The 19,370-nt window shown below is 42.7% G+C and overlaps 1 protein-coding gene across 1 annotated transcript; it reads right to left on the bottom strand.

The window, feature by feature from the left end:
• LOC134359075 (protein SPT2 homolog) lies at positions 1-13,556 on the bottom strand. Its single transcript, XM_063071984.1, has 3 exons — positions 13,402-13,556; positions 4,386-5,620; positions 1-1,673 (listed from the first exon to the last, which is right to left on the bottom strand). The coding sequence occupies exons 1-3, from the start codon at positions 13,454-13,456 to the stop codon at positions 1,539-1,541; spliced, it is 1,425 nt and encodes a 474-aa protein (XP_062928054.1). The 5' UTR covers positions 13,457-13,556; the 3' UTR covers positions 1-1,538.
• Positions 13,557-19,370: the final 5,814 nt, after the last annotated feature.

Below are 19,370 nucleotides of genomic sequence, written 5' to 3'. Positions count from 1 at the left end.
TTGAAAATTTATTGAGATGTCATACATTCAGATGCAATGGGGCTGCACAGTGGTCCATGAAACTTTCATAGCAAAGTAGGACAATATTCAATTTACATTTTGACACATTGTAACAGCTTAATTAAAAAAAAATAGAACTGATTACATGAGATTCCAAAGTAATTTAATTATGCCTATTATATTCATCCTTAGTTTGAAAATAAAGCTAATTGCCTCAAAAAAAAACACTAATTTCAAGGCATGAAAATTCAGTACAAATTCCACAATACTTTCAGGTCCATTCACGCAAAGACAATTCCATCACCTAATATGAACAATATCGCTATTTCAGCCATCTAGTTTAATTATAATCATCAAATAGTCTCAACTCAAGACTTGTTTGTTGTTCCCCTCTGCACCTCATGGTGCATTGGAGTGGCAACCTTGCTGTTTCTTTAGCATTTGTCTGTTTTTATTTTCAAAATGAGGCTGAGTAGCTAGCTCGACACTCAACCCAGCACAGATGGAAAGTGTTCAAGGAGCCAGCCGGATTTGAACCTGTGACCACTCTCCTCAGTCTAGTGTGGATGCCACTACACCATTGGTTGTCTTAACTCAAACAAAATGCCACATTATAAAATAAGAGTGGTGGAGGTGGCGGGGCGGGGAGAGAGAAAGGTGGGAAGAAAGAAATCCCAAACCAAACTAATTCTGCTCAGGAAGAGTTCTGAGATCAAACAAAATTGTTTTTTTAAAATGATAGACAATTTGCAGGGACCATCGGGCACCATTTAAATCAAGGTGCATCTTTGAGCAAATCTTGATCAGCTCACTTTAGTCCATAAAATTAATGCAAAAGCTGCTTAAAAGTTCTCTCTTCAAGTATCATCAAGCAGTAGAAATGGTGTGATTCCACTTCTTAAAAGTAGATTCAGTTAAGAGGCATGCAAGTTAATCAGCCAGGCATCTGGTTAAGTAACTTGATATTACCAAATATTCACTCCCCCAACTATTGTCATTTCCTTCACAAACTGAAGTACCATAGATTCAAGATCTAGATCAGAGCTTCCCAATCTGGGGTGCACAGACCCCTCAGTTAATGGCATAAGAAAGGTTGGAGACTCCCTTACCTAAATGTTAGCTGGCACAAGTTACTAAACAAGATTCATGCTGATTAACAAATCTCAAGTACCATTATTAAGGCGAGTCATCCAACTAGCAAAACAAAACTATACCATGACTTACTGCATACTGGTGTAAAGCAATCAGTGCAAACATACATTTATATTTTAAAAAATAAAATTTCAAACATCCAATTCATTGTTTGGCTTTTTATTTCCACACTTCCTTTTTTTTTAAAACATTACTTCATGTAAACAAGGAGCATGAATCCCCTGATACTAGACAAACCTTCTCGGCAAGAAGGATGAACTGAGGCGCATATACAAAAGAGAAAAACACAGTAAATCAAAGGACCTACATATAATAACACAACTAGGAAAACTTCCTTTGAAAGAAGAATTTTCTGCTAGATTTCAGAGGGCTTATATCAGAAAATTTCAGCTCATCTTGAAGTTGGATTTCTTTTTGAGACTCGTGATGACTTCACTCAAGTTCTGATCAAGCCGTTGATATTCAGAAGTCTTTGGCCGCCTAGTTCTTTTGGGACCACCTTTCTGACACAAGGAGATAATCTGAAATGAAACAAAGCAATTATATGAAGGTTTCAACTTCACTCTGGCTATAAAGTAGATTTGTCTAACAAGGCTTAGATAATAGACAATAGACAATAGGTGCAGGAGTAGGCCATTTGGCCCTTCGAGCCAGCACCGCCATTCACTGTGATCATGGCTGATCATCCACAATCAGTATCCAGTTCCTGCCTTATCCCCATAATCTTTGATTCCGCTATCTTAAGAGCTCTATCCATCTCTTTCTTGAAAGCATCCACAGACTTGGCCTCCACAGCCTTCTGGGGTAGAGCATTCCATATATCCACCACTCTCTGAATGAAAAAGTTTTTCCTCAACTCCATTTTAAATGGCCTACCCCTTATTCTTAAACTGTGGCCTCTGGTTCTGGACTCACCCATCAGCGGGAACATGCTTCCTGCCTCCAGCGTGTCCAATCCCTTAATAATCTTACATGTATCAAAAAGATCCCCCCTTAGCCTTCTAAATTCCAGAGTATACAAGCCCAGTCGCTCCAATCTTTCGACATATGACAGTCCTGCCATCCCAGGAATTAACCCGGGATCTGAAATAAAAAATGATAAAATCTTCAGATGCTGGAATCCCAAAGCAACACACACACACACACATACACACAAAAATGCTGGAGGAGTTCAGCAGGTCAGGCAGCATTTATGGAAGAGAGTAAACAGTTGACATTTTGGGCCAACGCCCTTCAGGACTAGCTCTAGCCCCTCAGATCTTCAAAATGGTGAACTTGTGGAATTCCTTGACACAAGGGAGACCAAACCCAATGCCACGGGTCACCTTAGATACCCCTTTGCTCCACAGTAAGCCTCATCATATTCAAATATTATGTGGACCTAAATCCAAGCTTTTCTGTAACCGCACACCCTTTAGAAGAGGTATTCCTAACCTTTTTAGGCCATGGAGCAATACCATTAAGGGACCCATGGTCCCCTGCTTTAGAACTGCCATATTAAACCACAGTTGGCAGGTTGGAAATGCATCTCTACCAAAGATGGTTCAAGGCACTCCTCTGTTAGGCAGCAGGTCACCCTCGGGCAAGGTGTAGCCACCCCTGCCTTCTCCCCCCACCCCCCCAACCAAAACTGATCAGGGTCACATGAAGCCATGGGAGCAGGTGGTGGACGGTCGTACGAGCAGCTGGTGCTTATCACAAGTCCTGGTCATGTGACCACTGACACCAGGCAGACAATCTCTGAAGAGTATTGATAATGGCTGGGGTCACCCATCTTGTTAAGACACTGATGTCTACTATAAGCCTACTGACTCTTACAGCTATCTGGACTATTCCTCTTCTCACCCTGTCTCTTGCAAAAACGCCATCCCCTTCTCGCAATTCCTCCGTCTCCGCCGCATCTGCTCTCAGGATGAGGCTTTTCATTCTAGGATGAGGGAGATGTCTTCCTTTTTTAAAGAAAGGGGCTTCCCTTCCTCCACTATCAACTCTACTCTTAAACGCATCTCCCCCATTTCACGTACATCTGCTCTGACTCCATCCTCCCGCCACCCCACTAGGAATAGGGTTCCCCTGGTCCTCACCTACCACCCCACCAGCCTCCGGGTCCAACATATTATTCTCCGTAACTTCCGCCACCTCCAACGGGATCCCACCACTAAGCACATCTTTCTCTTCTCCCCTTCTCTGCATTCCGTAGGGATCGCTCCCTACACAACTCCCTTGTCCATTTGTCCCCCCCATCCCTCCCCACTGATCTCCCTCCTGGCACTTATCCATGTAAGCGGAACAAGTGCTACACATGCCCTTACACCTCCTCCCTTACCATCATTCAGGGCCCCAAACAGTCCTTCCAGGTGAGGCAACACTTCACCTGTGAGTCGGCTGGGGTGATATACTGCGTCCGGTGCTCCCGATGTGGCCTTTTATATATTGGCGAGACCCGACGCAGACTGGGAGACCACTTTGCTGAACATCTACGCTCTGTCCGCCAGAGAAAGCAGGATCTCCCAGTGGCCAAACATTTTAATTCCACATCCCATTCCCATTCTGACGTGTCTATCCACGGCCTCCTCTACTGTAAAGATGAAGCCACACTCAGGTTGGAGGAACAACACCTTATATTCCGTCTGGGTAGCCTCCAACCTGATGGCATGAACATCGACTTCTCTAACTTCTGCTAATGCCCCACCTCCCCCTTGTACCCCATCCGTTATTTATTTATATACACACATTCTTTCTCTCTCTCTCTCTCCTTTTTCTCCCTCTGTCCCTCTGACTATACCCCTTGCCCATCCTCTGGGTCCCCCCCCGCTTGTCTTTCTTCCCGGACCTCCTGTCCCATGATCCTCTCGTATCCCTTTTGCCTATCACCTGTCCAGCTCTTGGCTCCGTCCCTCCCCCTCCTGTCTTCTCCTATTATTTTGGATCTCCCCCTCCCTCTCCAACTTTCAAATCCCTTACTAGCTCTTCCTTCAGTTAGTCCTGACGAAGGGTCTCGGCCTGAAACGTTGACTGCACCTCTTCCTAGAGATGCTGCCTGGCCTGCTGCATTCACCAGCAACTTTGATGTGTGTTGTTAAGACACTGTCCAGAAGGTGGCAATGGTAAAACACTTCTGTAGAAAAGAATTGCCAAGACCAATCATGATCATGGAAAGACCATGATCACCTATGTTATACAACACAGCACATAATAAACAAACATTATACCAAGAAAATTAATAAGCTTACCTTACTTTTGTTGTGGTATGTAATATATACCACTGATAGAAGCAATAATCCCAGTATCAGATACATCATAAAATGACCATCTTCAACAGCAGGTTTTGCAGCGATGTTGATATCTGATTTGAAGGACACTTCAGTTGTAGTATGAATATCAAGGGCAGTAGTTTGGGCAACTACTTCATCAGTGGCAACTGGCTTTTTATAAGCTTTGTTTATAGTGGTAGATTGGGAAGTCTGCGGGAGCACATCAGATATGCTGACAACCTTGGATCCACTTTGCTGTATGGCATTGTGGACAATATTGTTATTGGCTGCAGTTCCAGAAGGCTGACTCTTGCCACTGGCTGCAGTTCCGGAAGGCTGACTCTTGTTATTGGCTGCAGATCCGGAAGGCTGACCCCCGTCACTGGCCGCAGTTCCGGAAGGCTGACCCCCGTCACCGGCCGCAGTTCCGGAAGGCTGACCCCCGTCACTGGCCGCAGTTCCGGAAGGCTGACCCCCGTCACTGGCCGCAGTTCCGGAAGGCTGACCCCCGTCACTGGCCGCAGTTCCGGAAGGCTGACCCTTGTTATTGGCCGCAGTTCCGGAAGGCTGACCCTTGTTATTGGCCGCAGTTCCAGAAGGCTGACCCCCGTCACCGGCCGCAGTTCCTGAAGGCTGACCCTTGTTATTGGCCGCAGTTCCAGAAGGCTGACCCCCGTCACTGGCCGCAGTTCCGGAAGGCTGACCCACGTCACTGGCCGCAGTTCCGGAAGGCTGACCCACGTCACCGGCCGCAGTTCCGGAAGGCTGACCCCCGTCACCGGCCGCAGTTCCGGAAGGCTGACCCCCGTCACCGGCCGCAGTTCCGGAAGGCTGACCCCCGTCACTGGCCGCAGTTCCGGAAGGCTGACCCCCGTCACCGGCCGCAGTTCCGGAAGGCTGACCCCCGTCACTGGCCGCATTTCCGGAAGGCTGACCCCCGTCACTGGCCGCAGTTCCGGAAGGCTGACCCCCGTCGCCGGCTGCACCAGCTGTAGGTTTATTAGACTGGTTACTGTTGACAACCCGATTCCCATTCTGCTGCAGAGCTGTTTGGTTATTGCCGTTAGTGGTTTTTCTGATAAACTGGTTACTTTTATCGATAGTTGTACTTCCTGTTGAGGGAAGCACATTCTTCGCAATTGGGGTTCGGGCTCCAGTTGCATTTTTCTTTAGTTCGTTTTTGGCCAAAACAAGGGTACTCTTGTAAAAAGTAACTGCAAACAGAAATGTTGGTTATTCATTCACAATTTACTGTTCAAGATAAATCTCATCAAGAAATATACATTTAAGGTGCCTCATTTCAAAAGTCCTCCATAATACAGTGGAGGGGAGGACAAAGATCTTTACTTACCACTGATAACACTTTTCCCATGAAGACAAAGCACTTCACGCTCCAGCAGCGCTCACTGCCTTTGCAGCAATGCAGACAGCTAACCACAAACTTAGTATATTATGAAGGGCAAATGTCAGCTAGGACACTAACTTTTCAAACAATTACACTGGCCTAAGCTGGACAAATTCTCTGGAATTAGTTATTTTTAAATTAAGCAATATCTGGTACTACATTGAACTGAAACAAATTAGCCATTTTGATTTTGAATACAACACTTCGTCCTGCCCCACTTCTCAGAGCATTACCATGACAACTAATTTTCAAGAGGAATATATCATACATTTGCAGGTACAACCCATGACAGCAATAAAGAAAATTTCTGCAAGTCAATTTTGTGCATTTCCCTGCAACTTTGTAGGAAATTCAGAACAATTCAAAAGTAGTAGATATGACCCAATCCATCATGGGTAAACTGCACCCGATAGAGCACATGCCAGGGGAAAGAAGCCTCCATCAAGGACCGCCAGGACTGCTGTCACCAGGAAGCTGGTACAGGAGCCACAAGATGCCCACCTCCAGGTTCAGGAACCGTTATTAGCTCTTGAATCAGTGGGAATAACTTCACTCACTCCACTGAACTCTTCCCACAATTTATAGTCTCACTGTCAAAGACTCTTCAACTCATGTTCAATGTTTATTGCTTATTTATTGTTACTTATTTTTTCCTTTTGTATTTACACAGTTTGTCTTTTTCACATTGGACACTTGTCCTGTTGGGTGCAGTCTTTCATTGATTCTATTATGGTTCTTGGATTTACTAAGTAAGCCCACAGGGAAACAAATTGCACAGTTGTACATGCTGACATATGATAATAAATTTACTGTGAGCTTTGACTGCAGCATTTTCATTGCCACAAAAACTTGTAGCACAGACATCCCACCTCTCCTGGAAGTTCCGGGAGTCTCCCGCATATAAATAGTGGCTCCCTGATGCCTGCAAATTATATACAATATCACGAAAATCGATTTTTTGAGAGCGAGAGAAAGCAAGAGAGAGCACGAGAGAGAATGCGAGCAAGAGCGTGCCATGGGAGAGTGGTCCAAAAAAAGAAAATATAAAACGTACATCACCCCAGACTACACTAAAGTGTACCCCTGCCTAATAGGGGTCAAAAATAATGACAGTGTTGCTCGCTGCACTGTTTGCAACAGTGACTTTTCTGTTGCCCATGGTGGGTTAAGACTGTAAAAGACATGTTGAGGTGAGTTTAACAGGTGTCATTCATTCATCAGCATTGCTAACGTTATTTAAACTAGCTGGCCAGCTGCTAAGGAGCTACTCTATTGCAGACATCCTATCTCTCCTGGAAGTTCCGGGAGTCTCCCGCAAATTGATGGTGTTACCTCCCTGAAATGAGTTTTTGCAGGGTGGGATGTCTGGTAACATGAACACTAGTAAATGAGAAAGTATTGAAATCACCAGACCATCACTAGTACCTATGATATTAAAGATACATTGAAATATAACATCAGGCTTGGTTGGTGTCTTAGCCACAAACACCAGCAGCCCGCAGAAATTTTTCCTAGTCGTGAAAGAGGTCCAAGCCCAGATATTTTACAGGCAAAATATTTGGACTGGGTAATTAAAACCCCAATAATCCACTTATTTTGGAAATCCGAATGGACATTAAACCCTTTAAACCAGGTTTTCCCCAACCTGGGGGCTACAGAGACCTTGGTTAATGGTAAGGATCTAGGGCATAACAAGGTTGTGCTTTAAACTCATCTTGCTCAACGAAGAATGTTACACTACTGTGCCTCATAATATAGGAACTAAAAATTGTATGTTGGGGTATTAATAGGAGCAACAGCCAATAGTTTGGAAAATCTGCCAGTTTGATCCCACTAAAATACTAAGTCTGCCAGGTGAGAGCTGTGAATGAAAAAAAACTTGATTTTCCACAGAGAAAAACCTATCCTTTCATTTTCAACAGCATTTTGAATAATTGCTGAAATCAAGCAAAGAGCACCAAAAGCATTTCAGTCACTGGAAACAAAACGCCTGCTGCTCTAACTTTATTCAACAGAAATTGATAAATGACAGAATCCCAAGAGCAAATCTACTCTTCACAGCTAAGGCCGAAGATTGAGTAAATGACTTAGAGAAACAAGGGTAATTTCAAATATTACTATGACTCAGACAAGCCCAAAGTCTTGTATATTACAACAGCACTGAACGATTATTAATCTGATTGATTACAGACGCTATTGCCTTCAGGTATAATTTGAACCATGCAAGATCTACTTTATATTTTAGGCAGAAAAAGGCACAAGGACTGAAAGATTACAATCTGGATTTACTTTTATGGATGCAGTGAAAATGGACACATTGTGTCAGTTGGCTATTCGAAATAGAAAGTGAGGAAACATTCTACAATAAAACAAAGTATAAAAAATTCAGCGATTGTTCAGTGAAATACATATACCCAAGGGCCTGCAAGGACAGCTTTGAGAGATAAATTTAAAGTATTCAGTGCGTCACTAAATTAAGACCAAAACAGAAGCAACAAATTAGGCAGCAGCTGTGAGGAACAGATAAAGGTTCCATGTTACTGACTTTCCATCACAGTGCCTTGAAAAAGTATTTAGCCCGCACAACTATTTTCACATTTTACTGTTTTTCTAAATACAAGTATTGAATTAGGATTCTGATCAAACCTACAAAACATTGTACATGTCAAATCAAAAGAAAAATTCCAAAACCTGACAACAATGTACTGAAAATTAGAAACCAAAATTGTAAGTCCGAGAAAGTATTCATCCACTTGGCATAACTACGCTAACTTCTCAAGAGCCACGTTACCCTATTTGTTGACGTAGAAAATTGGAGGATCACCTCTTCTCAATGAATTCATAATAAATACCTCTTTATATGGTCCAGAGGTATGGTAGATTTTCAACACTAACCAAAATGAAGACAAGTCAGGAACATGATAATAGAAGACCACATATTTGGGGACGGGTACTAGGCCACCACAAAGGCACTGAACACACCTCAGGGCTCACTGCAGTCCACCCTGACAAAATGGAAAAAAATATGAAAACACCGCCATACTGTCTAGGTCAGGCTGCCTTTCTAAACTTAGTTGCCAAAGGAAAATAGCACTTGTAACAGAGGCTACCGTGATGACAGTAGTCAACAAGTGAGCTGCAGAAGGTAGTGGCTGCAGCTGGAGTTCCATGGCTTCGCAGATGGCTTCGCAGTTTCCAAGGCCTTGCACAAAAAGGGCATTTATGGAAGAGTGGAAAAGAAGAACCATGGTAAATACAAAAAAACATACCCTTGTCCATAAAGACTTTGCAAAGCATCACTCAGAAAAACTGTAAAGATGTGGGAAAAGGTCTTGTGGTCAGATGAGACTAAAGTGGAACTTTGTGGCTTCAACACTAAGCAGTACATGTGGTGTAAATCTAATACAGTGCACCAGCCCGGTAACACCATCCCTACTGTAAAGTATGGAGGAGATATGGGGATGCTTTTCAGCAGCAGGGACTGAAAATATGGTCAGGATTAGAAACACAGAAAACCTACAGCACGATACAGGCACTTTGGCCCACAAAGCTGTGCCGAACACGTCCCTACCTTAGAACTACCTAGGCTTACCCATAGCCCTCTATTTTTCTAAGCTCCATGTACCTATCCAGGAGTGTCTTAAAGGACCCTATCGTGTCCGCCTCCACCACTGCCGGCATTGAGGAGAAGATGAATACTGCTAAATACAGAGAGATCCTGGATTAAAAAAAACTGTCAGCCTCTGCCAGAAAACAAAGTGGGAAGAAAGTTCATCTTTCAGCAGGACAACAACCCCAAGCACACTGCCAGAGCAACCACAGAGGTGCTTCAAATTAAGGAAATTGATGTCCTTCAGTGTCCCAGCACCCTGACCTTAACCTGATTGAACATCTGACAAGACGTCAAGCTTGTTGATCATCACCATTCCCCAACTAACCTGGCATGGCTTGAGCAATTTTGCATGAGGAATGGGCAAATCTTGCTCCACCGCATTATGAAAAGCTAATAGTGACTTATCCAAAAGACTACAGGGTCTAATAGCTGAGGGGTGGTTCAACTAAGTACAGAGCAAAGGGGAATTAATAATTTTGAACTGCTGACATTTATTTTTGAATTTTTAGTTTTTCATGCTTTATAATCTTGCCTGTTTTGGGGGCTTTAGAAAAATGAGTATGTGTTCACAAATAAAAATTCATAAATTGATCAAAATCCATGGTTGTAATACTCATTTATGTGAGCAAAGTAGCTGAATACTTTTTCAAGGCACCGTATATATTGTTTCAACACATCAATATTGCCTAACCACCATCGCTTCAGCATTAGGAGACCCAAGATGCTGTACATGCTGGAGGGTGGGAGGACAGGAACAGCCAGCATTTTAACTCAAACTCCGCAAAAGGTCGAATTCCACCCCCACAGACACTGCCCACTCCGGTGAATTCTTCCAGCATTTCCTGTCTTATTCAGGATTTCCAATATATGTTTTTATTTCATGTCTCCAAGTTTCTTTTAAGCAAAGCAAAACCAGCTGGAAACTAACATTATCCTGATATTTCTGTAAGTTGGACAACTATTGGGCCAAGGGTAACCTGAAAGGTTTCATTGGTTCTATTATATTTGCTATGAATGCCCATAAGAAAATGACTCCCAGTGCTGTATATGGTGACATGTATGCACTTTAATAAATTTACTTTCTTTATAATTTATTTTTATTACAAAAAGATAACCTCTCACTAAAGATTAAACAAGACTGAGAGCGAGAACTTAATATGACTTTTGTTAATGAAGACTGGTCACCAGTTTTGAAAATAGTTAATTCTTCTTCGATATGTGCCAATCATTGTTTAATTCAGTTTAAAATTGTTCACTGCTATTATTTAACAAAGGAGAGACTATCCAAAATATTTCCTAACATAGATAATTACTGTGATAGGTGCAAAAATGAAGTAGCTACTTTGTCACATATGCTCTAGTCATGTCCCTTGTTGAAATCTTTTTGGAAATCTTTATTTTCCACAATTTCTAAAGCTTTGAAAATTAATACATTGACTGTTTTATTTGGAATAGTTCCACATCATATTCAGGGTATTTCATTTTCAAATCAACATGTAATTGCATTCATTACATTGTTGGTAGGAAGAGCTATTTTATTGAAGTGGAAAGATACTTCTGTTCCTATACTAACTCAATGGCTTTCCCAAGTAATGTTATGTCTTAGTTTGGAAAAAATTAGAAGTAGAACTTTTGATCCCCGATTTGATTTTGAGAGAAGGTGGGGCTCTTTTGCTAAATATTATCATTTAATTTGAATCAATTTACATGGTTTCCTTCCAATTTTATGTTATATAAATGTGATTTAGTGGTTGCTGTTTTCTATATAAAATTGTAAGATGTATCACTCCGGGAGTTGGTCCCTAATGGTTTTGTTTTTTTTGTTTTATAGTTAGTGGGGTTTTTTTTAAGTTAGCTGGCATTTTTTTTTTCCTTTTATAAAAATTTTTTTTTCATTAGTATAGGGTTCTTTTTCTTCAGCTTTATTAAATATATATAATATATATACACACACTAATTTGTTGAATCTCTATTTTATAGCTGTAGAAGATTATATTAATAAGATTTAAAAATGAAAATGAAATTTATTTTGAACCTTGGTCGAGGGTGGGATTTTCTAAAAAAAAAGACGGAGTTAAAGATTCAAACACGATGAATTCTGCAGATGCTGGAAATTCAAGCAACACACATCAAAGTTGCTGGTGAACGCAGCAGGCCAGACAGCATCTCTAGGAAGAGGTACAGTCGACGTTTCAGGCCGAGACCCTTCGTCAGGACTAACTGAAGGAAGAGCTAGTAAGAGATTTGAAAGTGGGAGGGGGAGATCCAAAATGATAGGAGAAGATAGGAGGGGGAGGGATGCAGCCAAGAGCTGGACAGGTGATAGGCAAAAGGGATATGAGAGGATCATGGGACAGGAGGCCCAGGGAGAAAGACAAGGGAGGGAGGAACCCAGAGGATGGGCAAGGGGTATAGTCAGAGGGACAGAGGGAGAAAAAGGAGAGAGAGAGAAAGAATTGTGTATATAAGTAAATAACGGATGGGGTACGAGGGGGAGGTGAGGCATTAGCAGAAGTTAATGGTCAGTAAAGATAAAGCCACACTCAGGTTGGAGGAACAACACCTTATATTCCCAAACAACAGGAATTCTGCAGATGCTGGAAATTCAAGCAACATACATCAAAGTTGCTGGTGAACGCAGCAGGCCAGACAGCATCTCTCACTCTCCTTTTTCTCCCTCTGTCCCTCTGAATATACCTCTTGCCCATCCTCTGGGTCACCCCCCCCCCGTCTTTCTTCCCGGACCTCCTGTCCCATGATCCTCTCGTATCCCCTTCTGCCTCTCACCTGTCCAGCTCTCGGCTCCATCCCTCCCCCTCCTGTCTTCTCCTATCATTTTGCATCTCCCCCTCCCCCTCCAGCTTTCAAATCCCTTACTCACTCTTCCTTCAGTTAGTCCTGACGAAGGGTCTCGGCCTGAAACGTCGACTGCGCCTCTTCCTATAGATGCTGCCTGGCCTGCTGCGTTCACCAGCAACTTTGATGTATGTTACCTTATATTCCCTCTGGGTAGCCTGATAGCATGAACATTGACTTCTCAAACTTATACACACATTCTTTCTCTCTCCCTCCTTTTTCTCCCCCTGTCCCTCTGACTATACCCCTTGCCCATCCTCTGGGTTCCCCCCGCCCCCGGTCTTTCTCCTTGGGCCTCCTGTCCCATGACCCTCTCGTATCCCCTTTTGCCTATCACCTGTCCAGCTCTTGGCTCCATCCCTCCCCCTCCTGTCTTCTCCTATCATTTCCAATCTCTCCCTCCCCTTCCCAAATCTCTTACTAGTACTTCTTTCAGTTAGTCCCGACGAAGGGTCTCGACTGTACCTCTTTCTAGTGATGCTGCCTGGCCTGCTGCGTTAAAGATTAACAGACTAGGAGCGACTATTAAATAACAAGTACAATACACCACCAAAATCCGACGCTGATTTCAGCGGCAGCATTTAATGTGTCTAATTAGGAAACGTCGACATACCCACCCCAGGATTTCGTGAAAGCATAACTGAAATGGAAATCGAAAGTCAAGTCACTAACGAGGAACCTTATCACGCCAAAATCTCTTCACGTGGTCATTGCTAGAAGAGATAAAATTGGCTCTTTGGCACAAAAGTTATGTTTTGGATGTAAAGGAAAAACTCATGCTAACATTCTTAGGTTAATCTAATTCTTTCAGAAGGGAGCCCCAAAAGAGCTAGCCCCATACACGACAGACGCCGAAGCTTCACTACTTCGAACTTTGACCACACCGAAATAGCGCGTGGAAATAATTTCTTCAAATTTAGGCGAATTCATAATGGTCTGGCATTGGGGAAAACTCCTTGTATACTAAATACACCACCCGGAACTGTTTAAACTGGAGTTTACAGGGCTGGACTCTGCCGCGCACACACCTGCGGCCGCTTTCTCTTTATTGCCAAACGCGGAAGTTAGCAATACAGTCGTTCCAACACCCCCCAGCTCAATGTTAACATTTAAAAACTTACTACTGCCGACGAGGAGCCATATAACAACGCCAAAGGAATTGCACTTTGGTAGCATGGTAGTCTACTGTAAAGGGTATGTTGTAGAACAAGTACACAGCCAAACAGTTTTAAAATTAGATTGAAAACTAACCCCGCCTCCACATCCGCTCTCAACGTAGCTATTTACACAATTAGCTCAGATCGATATGATTGGATAAAAGCAGAGCGCTAGATAATAGTATGTCAAGTCTTCTCATCTTATTCGCTGCTAATGACTCAGTTTCTATTGAACTCTTGCCTGGCAATTTATTATTTAACGACTGGTTAATTATTGATCGTTATAGTTACAAATAAACGTAAGTATGCAGAAAAAAGTTTTAATTTATCGCTCGTAATGACCCAACTGCATAGATATGTATGCTTTGTTAAGAATTTTAAAATGCAACATTTATTGAAAACATTATTCATTCGCCCTTCATCATGCTGATGACAACATACTCGTGACTATTCCACGCGGTGATTGTGGAGTGATCCGTGTACAGGAGATTCACATGCCTCCAATCTCCTCATAGCCGAGTTGGCTAATGGCGAGTGAAGTCCATTTTGTGGCGGTAATGCACCATTAAGCTGGTTGCCAACCGCCGTAAAACAAGATGCAGACAGACAGAAGTCCATTTTGCCCAGGTGTTACTTGGGTCAGAGGAATAAGTGCGTGCCTGAGCTAGAAATCTCATCCTGGCTTGTAGCCAGCTGATGCACGTGCTCTCTGAAGCCACCTGTTATAATCTGAAGCCATATGTTTCCCAGCAACATGGAGTTTCCAGAAGAGCAACGTATTGTACGTACCTGGAATTGGTTCAAAAATTTTACTACAATGAACACTTGGCCATGAATGTCATTGACAATCGCAATGCAAATTCTGATTCTCATTGTTAAGAAACTTAGTTTAATTATGTGTTCCTAGCTGGATGGAACATCAGTACAGTTTTAGATGTTACTCGCTCTATAATGCAGTATCTATCACTCACTGGGACATGCCATCAGGGAGGAGATACAGGAGCCTGAAGACCCACACTCAATGATTTAAAAACAGCTTCTTCCCTACCATCAGATTTCTGGACTGTCCATGAAAACACTGCCTTGATAATGATTTTTCTTTGCACTATTTAGTTTTGTAATTTGTGCTTGCAAAACAACAAATTTCATGTGTTTCAGTGATAATAAATCTGATTTTGAAGCTCTTTATCCACTCCAATGTGGGTATTTATCATGTATTCGCAGTTTATATTATAGACAGCATCAAACATTTGAGGATTATTGGAGCCTGTGAATGTAAGTACCACTGCAGTCCTGTTAAGTAGGATTTCTAGGATGCTGACCTGGGACAATGAGCAATGTTTAAATTGAGATGGTGTTAACTTGGATTATTTTGTATTCCCACTAAACTTTCCAAGGTGTTGGAGAGCATCACATGTTTGGGAGGTGTTGCTGGATGTGTTTGAGTTGTCCTGGAGGATCCTGTAGAGATAATTCCAGCTGCTGGCATGGTGTACTGGTGAATGGTGCTATGCCTGTTTTTATTAAACTTTGGGGTCTGGCCATCACTGGCAAGACCAGCATTTATTGGTTATCTCTGTTGGCATTGGGAACATGGTGGGAAGCCACTTTCTTAAATTGCTGCAGAGGGAGTGAAGGTATTTTGACACTGTGATTGGGCAGGGAGTTCAAATGGAGAAGGGTGGTTCACAGCTCAAATGCCAGCTATAAATTTGCTGATGACAGAACTATTGTTGGCAGAATTTCAAATGGTGACAGGAGGGCATACAGAAGCGAGATACATCAGCTAGTTGAGTGGTGTCGTAGCAAAAACCTTGAACTCATTGTCGGTAAGACCAAAGAACTGCTTGTGCACATCAGCTAGGGTAAGTCGAGGCAACACACACCAGTCCTCATATAAGGATCAGAAATGGAGAGAGCGAGCAATTTCAAGTTCCTGGGTGTCAGTATCTCTGAGGATCTAACCTGGGCTCAACATATCGATGCAGCCACAAAGAAGACATGACATTGGCTATATTTCATTAGGAGTTTGAGGGATTTGGTTTGTCACCAAAAACATTTGCAAATTTTTACAGATGTACTGTGGAGAGCATTCACAGATCAAATAAGCTGCATAGAGTCGTAATCTTAGTCAGCTCCATCATGGGCACTAGCTTCTGCCGTATCCCGGACACCTTCAAACAGTGATGACTCAGAAAGATGCCATTCTTCACTAAGGACCCACATCGTCCAGGACAAGCCTTGTTCTCATTGTTACCATTAGGAAGGAGGTACAGAAGCCTGAAGGCACACACTCAGTGATTCAGGAACAGCTCCTTCCCTTCTGCCATCAGATTTCTGAATGGGCAATGAACCCATGAACACTACCTCACCACTTTTTAAAAATATTTATTTTTGAACAACTTATTTTAACTAGTTAATGAATATATACTTACAGTAATTCAGTTTTTCTCTATTATTCCATTGTACAGCTGCCACAAAGTCAACAAATTTCACGACGTGCTGGTGGTATTAAATCTGATTCTGATTCAGTCAGACTCTTATATTTCAAATGCTGTTGATCTTTGAGTTTTGTTGCAATCACCCTGTCATAATCTGTAATCAACTCATAGGCAACAAAATATGATGAAGGGTCTTGGCCCGAAACGTCAACTGTACCTCTTCGTAGAGATGCTGCCTGGCCTGCTGCGTTCACCAGCAACTTTGATGTGTGTTGCTAAAATATTTTAAGTTTCAGTTTCACTTTCCCAGGAATGCATTTGCTTCTATGGTCTACAGGGAAAATGTAGACATTTCAGTGACGAGTGCTCAGTTTGTTTGATGACTGAGTACATTAACGAAAAATGGTATACATTTTGGACCATGACTGCATTCAAAATGTGTATTTTGTGAGACACATGCATGGGGAAAAGATGTTGTTTATGGGATCTAAAGCTTGCCTCCTGTGACCCATGGGTGTTCTCAGAAATTACATGGCATCCATCATCAGATAACTTGACAAACTTCTGTGGATGTGTGGTGGGAAGTGTATTGACTGACTGCATTACGGCCTGGTATGGGAACACCAATTTCCCCTTACTCCAATTAAATGCTTTCCTAACATGTCTGTTCCTATCCCTCTCCAATGATATAGTAGAGCAGATAGAATTATGATCACTATCTCCAAAATGCTCTCCCACTGAAGATCTGACACCTGACCAGGTTCATTTCCCAATACCAGATCAAGTACAGCATCTCTTTTTGTAAGCTTATCAACATACTGTGTCAGGAAACCTTCCTGAACACACCTAACAAACTCCACCCCATCTAAACCCCTCGCTCTAGGGAGATGCCAATCAATATTGGGGAAATTAAAATCTCCCATCACGACAACCCTGTTATTACTGCACCGTTCCAGAATCTATCTCCCTATCTGCTCCTTGATGACCCTGTTACTATTGGATTGTCTATAAAAAACACCCAGTAGAGTTATTGACCCCTGTCCTGTTTCTAACTTCCACCCACAGAGACTCAGTAGACAATCCTCCATGACTTCCTCCTTTACTGCAGACGTGACACTATCTCTGATCAGCTGTGCCATGCCCCCACCTCTTTTGCCGCCCTCCCTGTCCTTTCTGAAACATCTAAAGCCTCGTACTCTCAGTAACTATTCCTGCCCCTGAGCCATCCAAGTCTCTGTAATGGCCACAACATCGTAGCTCCAAGTACTGATCCACGCTCTAAGCTCATCCGCTTTGTTCATGATGCTTCTTGCATTAAAAGAGACACATCTTGAACCATCAGTCTGAGTGCATCCCTTCTCTATCACCTGCCTACCCTGCCTCTCACACTGCCTACAAGCTTTCTCTATTTGTGAGCTGACCGCTCCTTCTTGCGTCTCTTCAGTTTGGTTCCCAACTCCAGCAATTTTAACTTAAACTCTCCCCAATAGCCTTAGCAAACCTCCCTGCCAGGATACTGGTCCCCCTTGGATTCAAGTGCAATCCGTACTTTTTGTATAGGTCATACCTGCCCCAAAAGAGGTCCCAATGATCCAGAAATCTGAATCCCTGCCCCCTGCTCCAATCCCTCAGCTGTGCATTTATCCTGAATCCCCTGTCTGACTCCCTAACTATAGAGTCTCCTATCACTGCTGCCATCCTCTTCCTTTCCCTACCCTTCTGAGTCACAAGGCCAGAGGCGCGGCCACTGTTGCTTCCCTCAGGTAGGTTGTTTCCCCCCCCCCCAACAGTCCTCAAACAGGAGTGTTTACTGTTAAGGGGGACAGCCATAGGGGTACTTCCTAGTATCTGACTCTGCCCTTCCCTCTCCTGACTGTTACCAACCTATCTGTCTCTCGAGGCCAACATACGAAATGTAGTCGCAGAAAAGCAGCATCCATCATCAAAGGTCCTCACCACCCAGGCCATGCTCTTTTCTCACGGCTGCCATCAGGTAGAATGTACAGGAGCCTCAGGACTCGCACCACTAGGTTCAAGAACACTTATTACCCCTCCACCATCAGGCTCTTGAACGAAAAAGGATAACTACACTCATTCTATTTCTGGTGTTCCCACGACCAATGACTTCACTTTAAGGACTCTTTATCTTGTTAATCTATGTTCTCATTATTTATTGCTATTTATTTATATTTACATTTACACGGTTTATTGTCTTCTATGCGCTTGCTCTTTCAATGATCCTGCTTACAGTCACTGTTCTCTAGATTTGCAGAGCACGGTCACAGGAAAAAGAATCTTAGGGTTGTATGTGGTGACATATGTACTCTGTTAATAAGTTTCACTTTGAACTTGGAACGTTGGAAGATTATCAAAACTTCAAGTGTCACTGGCAGGCTTCAAAGAGATATTTCCCAACTATCTATTAGCAGGCCTAAATAGATAATTTCTTGATCTTTAGAAGTGATGATAATCCTTCCATTGGAAGTGCTTTGTAAATCCAAAATGTAAAACCAATTTGAAGAAAAAGACAGGAACTCAGGAGATGTGAGTCTCAGTTTGTGTATACTTTAAGCAAGGTGCAAACGTATCACGGGTCACATCATGACAAATGCCAATTCTCTTATTTTTACATATAACCCTTAATAAGTTATTGAAATGAATAAGGATGCTTAATCAAACAAGATATTTACAATATTACTCGAATGCCACTGAAATATTAAATACAAAACACTCCATACTTCCAAGTTTGGGACATGCTGTTGAATTAACCTGAGTGAATACTGTAATTGCTGTGTTTTTTTTTTGTAGATAGTGTACACTGCAGCTAAGGGGTGCTGATTGTGGAAGGCGTGAACGTTTATTTTGGTAGATCTGGAGCCATCAAGTAGGCTCTTTTTTAACTGGATGGGAGCCACAAAGATATGAGATAATGCTGAAGGATGCATATTCAGTCGTTCTAGAGAATCTGACAGGTAGCCATACTAAAGTTGTGCTGTAGTTGTGAAGGAGTATATTGTTGTTTGGACTGGTAGATCAGAACTTCATCCATGCAGTTAATTGGCTAGTATTCCCATATACATCTGGCATACAGTACTGTGCAAAAGTCATAGGCACCTACATATAGTTAGGCTGCCTAAGACTTTTGCATAATACCGTCGTAATTCTATGTATTGCACTGTACGGCTGCTGCTGCAAAAAACAAATTTCATGACATACACGAGTGATGAAAAATCTGATTCTGATATGGGTCTTTATTGTGGACTGAGAGTGGGGAAAAAAGCAGGGAGGGTGGAATCATGGTTGGGAGAAGGGGAAGGGAAAGGTGAGGGAGCAGGAATCAGCAGATAGACATTCTGTAACGATCATAAAACCAATTGTTTGGAAACAAATGACCTTGCCTGGTGTCTCAGGGCTGGGTGTGTCCTTCACCCAGAGAGTGGTGGATATATGGAATGCTCTGCCCCAGAAGGCTGTGGAGGCCAAGTCTCTGGA

This window comes from Mobula hypostoma, chromosome 19 (genome assembly GCF_963921235.1).
Source record: "Mobula hypostoma chromosome 19, sMobHyp1.1, whole genome shotgun sequence".
Classification (NCBI taxonomy): domain Eukaryota; kingdom Metazoa; phylum Chordata; class Chondrichthyes; order Myliobatiformes; family Myliobatidae; genus Mobula; species Mobula hypostoma.
The sequence above is the reverse complement of the archived record's forward strand: the minus strand, read 5'-3'. Positions and strand labels throughout refer to the sequence as shown.